Raw genomic sequence first — 14,835 nt, forward strand, 5'->3', positions numbered from 1 at the left:
CCAAAACACAAGCATCTTAAAGTGGCATTAAAAACCAAATGCACAACCCTTGAGGCCAACAGCCTTATCTTTGGTCTAGTGTCAGTGACCATCAGACATCAGTGGGCTTGTTGGACATCCTATTCTAAAATCATTGCTATAAATATGGAGTATTTTTCCCTTTTCAGCTCTGGGGAGGCTTTCCACAGGATTTTGTAGTGTGCCTGTGGAAATGTGTGAGGTCAGGGACTGATGTTGGACAAAAGCTGTTCTAATTCCTCCTGAATGTGTTCAGTGGCATTGAAATCAAGGCTCTGTGCAGGCTAATTGAGTTCCTCCATATCAAACGTGTCTAACAATGTCTTTATGGACCTCGCTTTGTGCACAGGGTCACAGTCAAGCTGGAACAGCAAAGGGTCTTTGCCAAAACTGTTGCCACACATTTGGAAGTGGAGTGGCTGAAATGTCTTTGTAGCATTCAGAACAAACTCCACTGGAACATCACACCTCCTGGTCCAATCTTTACAGTTTGTATAAAACATTTTGGTAGGTGGATTTCTTCTGGTATTCAACACAGTCATCACCATTCATTTGCCAAATGTATCAGTTACCAAGATAAATGTATTGGTTACCATGATAAAATATATTATTGTACTACAATAATCTTTAATTGACTACTTGCTGTCAAACAGGACTTTTTGATGTTGATCCTTCTGTGGGCATTTATAAGTTAACTTTATCTTATAGTCTGAAGATGTTAAAGGAGCAATCCACTCCTGGAAAAAGCCACTGTCAGTCAAAGCTGGTGTGCTCTGTTATCGACAGAAGCAATTATATTTGAAATTGGTGCCATAGCTGTGGAGAAAGTTGTACAGCTCATGGCTTCGCCCACGCTACATTCCTACAACACCCAGCGTGCATTGCGTCCCTCCCTCTGAAAGGAACGGCCCAGCAAGAGACGCTGGAGTGATGTACTGATGTTTTTCGCTGCAGGCAATGGCTCTGAGCGGTACAGAATCCGAAATACGACGAGAATATACCGGTGGATCGTCTAAACAATCATCAGGTCTGCAGTTTCATACCTGATGATTTTGACATTGGAGGCGGGCGTCCTAGATTGAGGAAGTGTAGTTTAGCAAGCTCTCTGGCCTCAGCCAGACTACACATAACGCATCAACTGGCTGGTTTTCCAGGGCCCATTGGAGAAGCAGATAGCGTCCACCAAAGGCACAGAACGAATTTGCAGTTTTTTTCTACCATAATGGCATTAGCTCCCCATAATAGCATGATAGGACTGAGGTAGAAAATCAGCAAACTGGCCCTTTAAATTATTTATATTTTACAAACTAAGTACGTTTCAAAGATCTGATTTGGGTCCAAAAACTGAAGATACAATCTTGTTTTGCCCGTGACTCTCACAGCTCTATGCCTTACGTATATTACAGGCGTAGCCAGTACCAAATACACACTGTAATTGACAATACACAAGGTTATTGACCTTCGACTGAGGCACATCAGCTGGAAAATCTTGTTGTTTTCTTCAGGGTTTGGTTTTATCATCAAAATTCATTGAAACATGAATTTTAAAGCATCCATATAGCAGTACTTGCAATACTGGGATATTGTGTTACCGCCCTGCAATATCATGAATTTAATATAAGCCGAGTTCATATCGATACTATCACACCATTTTGATGAGTGTGAGCAGTGTCTTTAGAGTTCGCTGTTTGTTCCCAGTCAACATTATTTGCTGTCAGAAAATCAGAAAAGGGGAAAACTTCAGCAAGTCAATAATCCTCAGAGGACAAGACCACACCACAGGCCTTTGAACCACCACTGAGAGCTTCTACCAAAATAAAGACCTGTTGTACTGCAAATTGAAGGTCCAGCCTAAGTAGCCACGCTTATACTCTATTTTTCAAAATGCATCGTCAATACCCGGCATACAATGAAGCCGTCAATTGTCAAGCATTGAACGGACCCTCAGGACTACACAGCCTGCAGACATGGATGTTTGTGTCTTACCCTCCTCTGCTGTGCTGTAGATGTGATTACACTGCTCAATCAATATGACAGAGAGAAAGCAAGAGCAAGTGGCTCATTTCCCGTCTGTGCAAATGTCATCCTTGGCTGATTGTACTGTAGATGCACTCTTGATTAGATGAGCAGATCGATACAGCGGTCCTTTCCTGCAATGCAGGCTACCATTCAAACAATACAAATGAGAAAAAAGTGTGTCTTTCTTTTATTGCCGATTGGTGAGCTTTAGTGAAAGTCAAAGTTGAGCTTGAAAGCACGCTTTCATGAGAGGGATTAACCCTGCTTCTGCTGGGATAATACCTGAGGGGCAAATTATTAGAAGTGATAAAAAGGACTTAGTGTGTGCAGACAGAACATGTAGTGAATTTTAGAGGTGGTGCTGTTGCTTAAAACTTTAACGTAAAGATGTGAATTTGCCTGAGGTGACACAAATTGATGGGATGATGCGTCAGTGCGAGTTGAAAATGTTTTCAACTTGAGCCAAAAGTTTGCACGCCTGCCAGAAAACTTACTAATCTGCTTCAAACATACAGAGATGCGAGGGAGAAGGAGATAAGACTGGAGTTCTGGTGAGTTCTGGGTTCAGTCAGAGGCTAGACTGAGGGATACACAAACAGACACAAACAGGAATATCACAAACTGAAGTGGTTGACATGCTAGATAGCTTACAGCTAATGCCTGTACAATAAAACATGGACTTTTTGGGTCCAGTAAAAAATAAATAGTAAAATTTGCTTTCTGTCTGAACAAACCTAAATCTTCTACAATTATGCTAGCTCTGCCGCTGTATTAGATATAGTGGCGCTCGAGGTAAAGGCTCAGCATCAGCATGCTAACATGCTAATGTTGTCATTATGTTATTATGCTAGCTAGAACGTTAGCTAGAACTTTGATATTCAGCGTATGCTCATGCTTGATATTTAGTGTATGCTCACTTCATGTTTACCATCTTAAGTTAGCATATTAGCATAATTCTATATGTTAATTAGTACTAAACACAAAGTACAACAAAGGCCATAGTGATGTCATTAGTTTTAAGTATCTAATTTTAAAGTACAAATAATTATGATGATTATTTGTTAAAACTACCTGACCAGTCACAGGGATTACCAAAGTTATTGTAATTCCTTGGAGATTAACATGAGGCACCAGAGGAAAAGTCGTGAATCACCAAAGCAATATTGCAGTATTAACCTCGTCAGTCTAAAGTGAGAGGAGAACAAAGAAGCTGTGTGGATCTCATGGAGGAGAAAACAAAGCAGTGTGTAAAAAAATGTAATATTTTGTCCTAAGACAGCAGACAGAGTGATTGCCAGCAGTATCTGCGCTGACACATAGAGACAGACAACCATTTTTTTTTTTTAAATCACCAATGAACCTAACAAGCTTGTCTTTGAACTGTGGAAAGAAGCCAGGAGAACCCAGAGGGAAGCCATGCATGCACGGGGAGTACATGCAAACTCCACACTGAAAGGCCCCCTACATACAAACCGGGGTCTGAACCAGGAACCCTCTAGCTGTGAGCCGACAGCGCTAATCACTGCACCACCTGCTCTTGTGGTTTTCTTTTTATTACTGAGTACATATTAAAAAGATATCAGTGTGCATTTACAGATACCGTATTTCTATAAAGAAAGTGTTGATTTAATTATTAGAATATATTTTATACCATATTTTTAGCCTGTAAAATAGTTTAGTAAGTTCAAACATGTTAAAATCATCAAATAGAGGCACTTATTTTACGTGAAATAAGTTGACTTTTGCATTTTTTACTGTCATCTTTATTTGATCTGTCACATGAATCTTTTGAGGATGTTTTTCGACTGCTGATTTTAGTGGACTTGTATTGAACCTGACACAACTCCCCTCAAAGCCCTACTAAAAAAAAAAACAAAGTCAGAACCAAACACATTATTCATCGACCTGCAGCCCTACAGCAGATGTCTTTATCTTCACTTTCACTTGATCTAAATTCAACCTTAACATGTCAAACTTTCATTTTTAACAAATGCACTCATTCTGGAGCAGAGACTTGGAGGAATCTCAACCTGAATGACGATCAAGCAGTCAAAAACAAGCAGCACGTTGTTCACTCCCGCCGTGCCTGAACTGGCACGAAGCTAAGACAAAATGATCACTCTTTCATCACACACTTTCTTTGAGTGCTCCTTAAACAAGTTCAGACTTAGTTCACCTCTTTCTTTCCTCCCTCAAACCTTTTGTACTCTCCGCTGACAGTAGCTGCTACGGTTGAGTGCAATGCTTACAATTAGCCTGCACACCCTCTAATGATGAGAGGTAGGTACATTCTGCTCCAGGAAATCAAGACACTACAAGACTCTGCTGAATTTCTTTGGCAGCCCAACTTTATTTTGCTTTACTTAAACATCAACAGAATTATACAGAAACAGCAGCTACCAAACTTGTGTTCCCATTTGTGTTTTTGGTATCTGTATATAACTCATTTCCAAGTGACTCACATGTATTATTATCTCCCTTAAGTTCAGTATCCTGTAGAATGCATCACTTCCTGTAACTTCCCTCCTTAAATAAAGCTTACAATTATCGCAACTCATACAGGAAACACTAGCATAGCCTTATCCTTAGGCAGATGGCAAGTTGAACTCTGCTGCTAAACTTCCCAGGCTCTGAAAAGACACCACTATCTTTTTTATACAAAGAGATATCAGTAAATGAGGAATGAAAAGCACAGGACTTCAGCCCTAATTAGTGTCCCTGTTGGTGTCATTCACGCCCTGTACAAAATGTGAAATAAACATCCAATTATGTCTCAACATTCAAGAGACTAAAGCTCCATATAAACTACAGACAGACACTAACAATGTATCCTCCCTGCTGATGTCCACACTGTCTAAAAAGATACAACACGCTGCATGCAGGCAGAGAAGGGATATTTGTAAAAGATATACAGGCACCACATGAGCCAACAAACCAACCATTACAACCACAGACGTTCATTAAAAGTAAGACCAGTGAAAGACCAGTGAAAAAGCAGAAGGTCCTTCTTCACAGAAATCTGACGACAATCAGCGTGGTTTGAAACATTAACTTCAGACACATTTAAAATGCATCCTTCATTAATGTGATGTCAGAACTGGACTAGTTTAACCTTGATTACAGTGCTTTCCCAATCTGTGGTTGCACTGAATATTATTCCAAAGCGCAACATTTTCCAACTCAAGCAAGAAGAACCAGAGTCAGCAGGAAAAGATGCGTAGCCAGTATTACACAGATCCATTTCATCTGTTTTAAAGGTTCAATTCTACCAAAGCATTAGTTGATGAGCAGAGTCGTAGCCAACCAGGATTTCATTGGTCAGTAAGTGTCAGAAAGAGACTAAATCCCTGACGCTCCATGAAGAAGCTTCACTTGTCTTGGACGTGTGTTAGACAAGTGGTTCTCAACTGGTCTCGCCTCAGCACCCACCACCACCTCCTTGATGACAAAATGCAACCCAAATGGCGGTGTGATTTATAGGCATGCTGCAGTTTCAACTCCTAAGCCCCTGGACTCTGTCTATCACTCTGCCTTGAGATTCATAACTGGTGATTGATATGGAACTCATCATTGTGTCCTTTTTGGCAAGGTTGGTGGGCGCAATAAACACTGGTATTTGTACATTTTCAAGACCCTTATTGGTAAGCCACCTCCTTACATCACAAACTTTTGGAATCTACATGACTCGTTCTACTGATTGGCTAGTTCTTAAAGTCCCTCGAGCTCGCACTGAACTTTGCAAATCAGCATTTTCCGTTGACGCCCCTAGCTCATGGAACGCCCTTCAAAACGCTCTAAAGATTTAAGTTCTTCCCTCTCTTGCAGAGTTTAGGACTTTGATTTCTAGCCACTGTGTGTCAAATTGTAACAGGTTTAGTTGATATTTATTGATCTATCGTTTCTGAGATTTATTATGTGTATTTGTTCTTTTTGCTGTAGTAATGTGTCTGTGATCTCGACAGCATTGGAATCAAGGACCTTTCGAGAATAAATCCAAGCACACATCCACGACCCACTGAAAACAGCTTTTTGGGTTCCCGACCCACCAGTTGAGAACACGGTGTTAGACCTTTTCTGTCATGGTACCGGTCAAGCCTTGTGGGTAATGTATGCATGTGATGTAGTCTGGCATGTTTGTAATAGGAAGTAGGTCTCTCCTCTGTGCGTATATTAAATAAGTTTGACTTTTTTTTTGTAGAGGTTGTTTGAGGTCTTATTGAAACACAGGCTCTCAGAGACCTGGTCAAGACAACAGCAGCTAAACAACATAAAGTTACAGACCGACAGGATAATCAATACACTGACAAAGAAAAAGAGAAATCAATCTAAAATCTTTGGTTGGGAGCAGCTGTAGTAAATTTACAAGCTCATATAGGGCCCTTGTTCTGAAATGGGACAATAAATATAGTCTACCTCAAGGGCACTTTTTTTGCTATAAATCCCATAAGTGATGTCTAATCTCTGCTCCAAGGATGTGTCAAGCAGGGCTACGAAAAATTATTTTCTCTGACAATTTTTTATAACTAACCCATCATATTTTTTTATCATTCAATAAAAAAGTAATTATAATGTCTCATCTCTGACATCAATGACAATGTCCGTTTAGATTCCAAGGTCTTCAAATGTACAACAGCCAGAAACCCAAAGATATCCAAACGACATTATGAAACTCACAGTTGTTCCCCTCCACCAACCAGTCTAGCTTTGATAAGCGCTGCATCTCTTTCTCTTTCAACAGAATGCCTCCAGCCATGGCTGTCCCGGGCACAGTGGTATTAAAACAAATGCAGCAAATCCTCACGTCGGAGAAGCTGGAACCGCAGCGTGTTTTGTCTATTTACTTGATAAATGACTTGACTGGCTTGATGTTGCTTGATACCTGGTGAAAGGCCAACATAATAATGATTCATAGGGCAGCAAAAAATCATTTCACTGCTCACTTTAGAGCGAACTAAAAAGTTTTCTTGGGTAGGAATGGTCGAAGAGTGAACAGGGAAGGAGTTTCAGAAGCATTGCAAAAGTCCCTCCAAGAGCCTGCAATGTGTAACTTTATATTGGCTTCTGTGAATCACCCCAAAAAAATGCAGGTTGTGTTCAGCGGTTGCCTCGTATGAGCACCACTAATGAAAGCTAGATATGGAAATGCTTACTGTCCCTATCTGACACTTTCCATGCAGACAAATAACTGCCATTGAGTGTGCAGACATAATATTCTGACAGGACCATTACATTAACAAAGACTCATTTTTATCCATTGGTCTGAAAAATCAGACGCCTATCAGACCATTCCCCGGGAGCTGTGTTATCCCCTTCTGCTAGTGAGCAAATAAGATGGCACCAAGATTTCTCGGATGTCTTTTTCCGAAAGGAGTCTGCTCTCTCAGTCTACCCTGCTGTAGCTGCGAAAGAAAAGGCTAACTTAACCGTCGTCTCAAATTAGAGTAGAGACGACCTGGAGTCTTCTTTCTAAATATAGAGCCAGGGATGTATCCCTTTCCAGTTTCTACGAGCGACAGTGCACAGGACAATCAGATTAACCTGTGGCTCATGCTCCGACGACCACATTCGTCATCTCAACTGCTGTGTCAACCTCGAGCAGACAGGCATTTACTCACACAGGGCCGATATCTTCACCGTATAGCTATGTAGTCAGCCTTTTATCATGACCTATATTGTGATTCAGAGGTTCAACCCGCAGGGCTAATTTCCCTCGAGTCTTTGGGTTGAACATCTGTGTGCTACATTATTATAAAGGACACATGTGGAAACATTGTGTGACAGTGTACCGTGTGCTCTACATTGTTTAGAAAATCGCTGGGAGTTCACCGGCTTAATTAGCAGACATTGTCCCTGCTTCGTACTCCTGTCTTTGTTTCATTACGCCCACTCACGCCCAGAAAAAACTGTCACCTAGCACTCCAAACTCCTGCTGTCACGCAATACGCCGAGATGACTTTTGTTTTATATTCAGCAGCAGATGAATCAGCGTGGACTTTTGAACTCTGTGGCACTCCATAATGGTTTAAGTTGAAGGAAATCACAAGTTGTTCTCAGTCATTACGATTACATAATGAGTGTGTCACAATGAGTTCATGGCTCCCACTCAGCTGTGGGGCACCCTTATGCAGTACAGTATAATTACACATATTATACATGGGGATATACACTGCATGTTATTGTAATTAAATGAGGCAGTGAGAGGAAACAAACACACGATGCTAGACAACAAGCGTATAAGCTGTAGGCAACAACTGAAGAGGAATTCAAACCTTGGTCTCTGAGATGTACAGTAACCTACAGTGGTGCAGTGTGACAAGCAGGCAGGGGATGTCAATTCAAGGCCACATGCACCAATGGGATTCAGTCAAGTCTGTTTTTCCTCTTTGAAAAAATATCACGTCGAGATTCTTGCTAATGTGCAAAGCAGCAATGATCATGAACCTGAGGATTGCAAAGCCACTTTGAGGACTGTAATTTATGGCTTTGTAACAGCAAAGATTATGTGTTTCTTGCTGGTTGTATGACTCACACACATTACTTATGTTCATAACTCACCATTTAGAACATGTAAGAACCAATAAAAGGGTTTTCAAAAATGCTTCGGACGAAAACATTGGTGCTTGGACCATCCAGTGTGCCGTCAAAGTAAGTACCTGCTACTTTCCAGTATTCAAGACACTGAAGTTTTAAGACCAACCTTAAATGTTTAACAGGCAGGTACAAAAAAAGAGTACAGACAGAATAGTGAATTACCGACCCAGTCTCAATGCAGGTCATGAAAGAGTCACCAAACAATAAATTATAGAAACAATAAAGTCCTTAAAAAGGAAGGTGGCAAAGTATATAGAGCCAGAGCAAGAAAGTCTGTCAGGGTGGCGGTCAGGGACAATAGATGAGTCAAAACAACATAGGACTTGACTCTAAGAGGCCAGGGTTTACCTTCCTTGTAAAACCAGAAGCCACAGTTGACACACACCTATCTTTAGCGACGTAGGTTACGTCCCTTCAGTGTCTCTTAAGTAATGTCACTTGCTTCTCATAGTTACCGTATTCTAATTAAAACAATCTTTTTGTCTGAACAAATATTTTGAGCCAAACCGCCACCGAAAGGGAACGAAACACATCCAGCTTTACTAAAAGATCACTGTTATCATTGACTTCTGGTTTCATATGGCACACGAGCAGCAGTCTCCTGGATTAAAGAGAGACATTCAAGAAGTTCTAAATGTTGACGGTCATGCAATTTGTGCATTGCCATGTAAAGCAGTCATGCTTTCATGTTGCATAGACTTTAAGTTATATATTCCATGTATATATATATTCCACAGGGCTGACACTTCGAGACAGACAACCTTTCACACTCACACTCACACCTATCGACCTAACGAGCATGTCTTTGGACTGTTGGAGGAAGCTGGAGTACCCCGAGAGAACCCATGCATGCATGGGGAGAACATGCAAACTCCACACAGAAAGGCCCCCTATGTCCAAACCGGGATTCAAACTAGGAACCTTCTAGCTGCGAGGCGACAGAGCTGATGGCATGTATTATATTTACTTGACTATTTGAAGAACTGCAATAGACCTTCGTGAGGTTTGCATAATTTAGAGAAAACTTTGTGCGGTTTGATCATTATTGCCTTTATGATAATGCTGGCGTCCCCTCAAGAAAGAGATGCTTCTTTTGGTGCAGTAAAACTCCTTCAAGGTGAGATTCATGTTTAGGCCAAAGAGACATTACCTCATTAAAAACTAAAGGCCTTCATTGTGGAAAGTGCATAAAACATTAGGTAACATCTAACTGCTAAGGCAGAGGCAGGGAAGTGTCTCCACCTTCCATTTAGAGGTGTATTGATCTAATAGACTCAAATGTTTTTTAGTGACAGTTAAGTAGAATAGCATTCTGAAGCCTACCCCTTATTACGAACGCTAATTAAGATGGCACATGCTAGACACTTTCCTCTCTATCTATGGCCCGGGGCTCCTAATAAAGGCACCACTTCAAACAGCAAGCGAGCATCTAATTAAATTTCTCCGCAAATTAATGAGACACAATGTTTACGCCTCTGCGACACGATTAGTGAAGCTAGCAAGACCGTGAACCAGTGATACTGATGCTGAGTTTTACAGAGGCTCAGGGAGTCCCTTATTGTTCCCCGCTTACTAGTATCTAAATTATATGCAGAGGCTAAAAGCTAATGTTCCTGTATGGACAAAACCTTGTTAAAGGCCATCATAAAGTAAGCAGCCCAAATTGCCCCTTTGTATTTGCATAAGGCGTGTATTGACATATCTGAGACGGATGCACAGTATTATTGCCAAATGCTAATGTGTTTCTGAAAGCTGCCTGCAGGCTCAGTTGTGGCACTAGAATATTTTATATATAATCAGCATATTTGTCCTTATGTGCTTTAAGGTTAAAACGCTGTTTGCAAATGCGAAGCATCAATAAATGTCAGCTAATGGCTTGTGGGAAACTGGAGCCACTTGAATTTCCAAATAAGTTAAATGCTTGGAGGAAAGGTTATAAGACTTTTCTAATCTGTAATACATAAAGCTCAAATACATTTGAATTTTAATATAATACACAGTAGTGTTGTCAGTCTTTATTTCAGAGCTCGCTTTTAAGACGCAGGGAAGTTTAACAAGAGTCTATCAGTGGTAATTAAAGATGCAAATTGCTGGCAGCTAACATAGCCTAATGTTACTGGGTTCAGATATAAAAACAGGGCAATACACGGTCGGATTCCTAAACTGATGTGGGAATAGACCTTCTCGGAAGCACGAAAACTATGTAGTACGCCCTGCAAACTCCTCGGGAACGTGGAGAATGCAGCCCCTTCTCATTCCGAAGCTGTCAAATACCAAAGCTTCGTGATGGCCCTCTGCATCTCATACAGACGCACAAGTAACCCTTCAGTGTCTGCATGAGATGCACCGGGCTTGAATGGAAACCCATCTGCAGCAAAATTAGATGCTCAGATAAGCTGCTCAAATTGGCATAGTGGAAAGATCTGAAAATTAGGCTTTGGAAGTGGCAGTCTGGGATGTTGGGTCAAACAACACAAGAACTCAAGCAAGGAGACCATGGTTTGAGTCGTGTGTGAAACCAAAAGTCATCGTTAAAGTTGTAAACTCGAAGAGCTCAGTTTCGTTCTCTTTGGCGGCACCTGCGGCGATAAACGATAATTGCAGGAGCACACTTCCCAGATATCCAGACAGTGTTGCATGTGTGACGTCCACGGTTGGCTCCGGTTGTATATTATATTTTATGTGTCGAAACCTATCAAACAGACCGTGTGGAGATAACCAAATGTTAGACAGCAAGAAAATAGACGTTACCACGTCCTCTAAATGACATACAAATGATACTTTGTGCGTCTGAGTGAGAAACCATAGGAATCTGTCTTCAAATCTTCGAACCGAACAGGCTGAATAATAGCATAAGATACCCGCCTTGAACGGCTGAGTAAAAGGGGCAAACATCTGTCATTGCAACACGTGTCTTGGGGTGTAATAACAATGTTTCCAGCCTGCAAGCTTTTGTTCAAACCCTGCTCACAGACTGTAAATGTTCCATCCATGAGGGGAAGTGATGCATAGAAGCAGCTGTATGTCGCTTAAAGATAAGAGAAGGCTGACATTGACATTAAATGTGGCAGTTCATCACCAGCCCTCTCCGCTGCCTTCAGCCAGTATCTGACCTGCCACACTTGGATTGACCTCCCTGGACTTGACTCTTAACTGTGTAGCTTTCATTCCTGAAGTCAGGTCAATTCTGTGTTTGCTCTCAGGAAAGGAAGAGAAGCAGAGAACTATCACAATTTCTCCCTAGACCTGCCTCTACTCAGACCTTTTCTCAGCTTGCGCTCTATCTGACATCCAATCCCAACAGCCTCATTACCGCCTGCTAGGATGTGGTTGCGACATGACAGGACAGGAGGAGGTGCCAGGCGGTTCAGGTGTGGGTCTTGGCCCGTACGAGAAGTGCAGTCGGTGTGGACTTTGGCCCCGAATGACGCCACATCTCTCCCCTTACTAATAAGGACTTAAACAGGCTTCCACAAACAAAACAAACTCAGTGGTGCGTCAACTCTGGTGTTGATACTGAGCACAATACAATAGATCGTGCATTGTACTTGTGTGGTGTTTTAAAGCAAAACTCTATTAGAATATGTGTAATTTCAAGAGCGTAAAAGAGTCACTTTAAAGCGACAACATCACGTTTCATAAATATCAAACACGTTGTTAAATCGAAAGACAAAAGACAGCTGAAACTGTGAAGATCACCGAAATATGACAGCCATAGTAACAAGTACTTCAAGGTAACACACGACATGCAGAGTCCAACCAAGAATAAACTGAAGCCAGGACAATATGTAAATGTGAATATGTACAAACTTCACACTCAGCTCAACTTTACGCACGAGTTTCGGGACGAAAACTTTCCCTTGCGCTGCCGCACAACAGCGCATATGATCTCTGAACACGGGTTAACACAGTTAAAATATTAATATACACATATAAAACTCTTTCTACCATCTTACCTTCCCGTTGCCTTCTGCAAGACCCAAAACGGGCGACGCAGGAGAGCGAAACGGCGCACAAAATCCACCACTTGTTGGACAGAGACATGCTGCTGCTGCTGCTGCTGCTGCTGCTGCACGGGGGGCTGATCCGAGCTGTGTGTAAAGTTAGGAAGAAAACTTCATCAAGTTGTAGAGCTGAAGTGTGTGAGTGAGTGAGTGTGTGCGTACGTGTGGGTGCGTACTTCCGTTTGATAACACTGTGGCAGTGTGAAGGCTCTATGAAATTGAAATTCGCAATAATTTCCTGCTGGGACACATGAACAAAAGGAATGGAAAATATTCCCCTTTACTCGTTAAGTCTTCCGAGGAAATACATCGAAACCAAAAGACGAGTTTTAATAATGTATAGTCTTATGACTCGTCTTCATTTCTTATCATTTTTGCCATATAAGGACTTTTTCTTCTATTATAATGGGAGTGTAAACAACCAGTACAAGTGCATCTCAGCAGAAAACTCTAAACACACAAACTCTCTCTTTTTTTCAATATTGGGAAGTTATAATAGTTGCAAGCCTGGCCCAAAGTTGCATCTTTTTTGACCCCTCAGCAAAACTTTAATCTGCAGCAATTCATCTCCTAGTCATGAGAAATTTTCCTCTGAAACCATTTACCCACAGCGAGCTCGCTGCTTCATTCAGGAAACTCTTACCTGAGTTAAAACCTTTGCAGAAGGTTTGAAACCCGTTCAGCTCCTCCCGGCCTGCTAGTGACACACACACTGTAATTGAGCTTTGAGCTGGCAGGTATATAAGCTGAAATTATAGTCTGATAGTCCATTTCCACCCCGTACTTTAATAAATTAACTTATTACACTGTTAAACACCACACTGGATTTAAGTACAACAACACCACATTAAATATGCACACCTGCAGCACTGCAAGGACTGGAAATATGACTCTGTTGGGGGTCGCACAGAGAACAAAATGATTCAGTTGTCTCTCTTAAATACAAACTTTCTGTCTAAAGATGTGTTTCTTTTGCTGTGCAGACAGTAAAGTCCTCTGAGACATATTCTAATGTTTTCAGTATTAATTAAAATGTACTTGATTAGTCTATAGAAGAAAGCGAGGACATAATCAAGAGGAAACTTGGCTACTTTAATAGCAGGAGACTTCAGATGGCCACAACTATAAAGCTCTTAACACCTGTATATAAATGTAAATCCTCAATTTTTGAGAAGAAAAAAAACATTAAGCTTGTACAGACACTGTGCTAGCTCAGTGCTCATACTGTTACCAGGAACAGTTGTTTCTGCAGCCAGCCGAGAAATAATCGGTCCCATAACCCTTGTAAAATGTAATTGTAACAAACAATATTTGTACAGATTCAATGTGCACAATATCGTTTATTGTTGTTCTTTAGGGCCTCTGAGGGGCAGAGTTTGTTACCCTTCAATAGCCAAGCAATATACAGTAGCTGTTTCCCCTTGTCTTGTGCTAAGCTAAGCTTGTGTCTGCTTGCAGTAGCTTTATATTCAGCATAAAGGAATTAATATAAATGAGTGTTTACCACAACATATGCTAGGTTATTATTAAAATAATATGATACATTTTTTTTTCCTTATTACTTTTGCAGCAACAGTCTTCACAATTTGGCAGAGGAAGAACTTCACTGGCCTTCACAGAGCCCTGACCCGAAACCTTTCCGACATCTAATAAAAAAACTGGAACCCCTTGAGTCAGGGATTATCTCCCAAAAACATCTGACCTCACTAATCCTTTTCTGGCTGAATGGGAGCAGACTCCTATAACAGGTTCCAACATTTTGTCTACTGCTTTTTGATGTTCAATGACCACACTAGGGTGTAATGTGCATTTGCTATTAAAGGGCCAGTTCGCTGATTTTCAACCTCAGTCCTATCATGCTATTCAGGGTACCTAATGCAATTATGCTAGGAAAAAACGCTGTGTCACTCTCTCTCTCTGTCTCGTTCAGAATCGTCAGGTTTGAAATGTAGACTGCTGATCCGAAGATTTTTTAGACGATCCACCGGTATATTCTCGTCACATATCGGATTCTGTACCGCTCTGAGCCGTTGCCTGCAGCGATCAATATCCTTTACTGGAACAAGGTAGTATTTCACTCCAGCGTCTCTCTCTGGGCCATTCCTTACAGATACAGGGCCGCAATGCATGCTGGGTGTTGTAGGAATGTAGAATGGACGAAACCACAAGCTGTTTGTACTTTCTCCACAGCTATGGCGCCAAT

General features: G+C 41.3%; 1 protein-coding gene across 1 annotated transcript in view; it reads right to left on the reverse strand.

Annotated features, from left to right (window-relative positions):
- tfpia (tissue factor pathway inhibitor a) overlaps positions 1-12,709 on the reverse strand; it is a 49,031-nt gene extending 36,322 nt beyond the window's left edge. The window contains exon 1 of the mRNA XM_069663229.1: positions 12,585-12,709. Coding sequence (XP_069519330.1) covers positions 12,585-12,672 — 88 coding nt within the window. The 5' untranslated portion in view covers positions 12,673-12,709. The remainder of the gene's footprint in view (positions 1-12,584) is intronic.
- Positions 12,710-14,835: the final 2,126 nt, after the last annotated feature.

The sequence above is a fragment of the Semicossyphus pulcher genome, unplaced genomic scaffold (genome assembly GCF_022749685.1).
Source record: "Semicossyphus pulcher isolate SPU_LCO1_2020_fin unplaced genomic scaffold, fSemPul1.0.p SCAF_15, whole genome shotgun sequence".
NCBI lineage: Eukaryota > Metazoa > Chordata > Actinopteri > Labriformes > Labridae > Semicossyphus > Semicossyphus pulcher.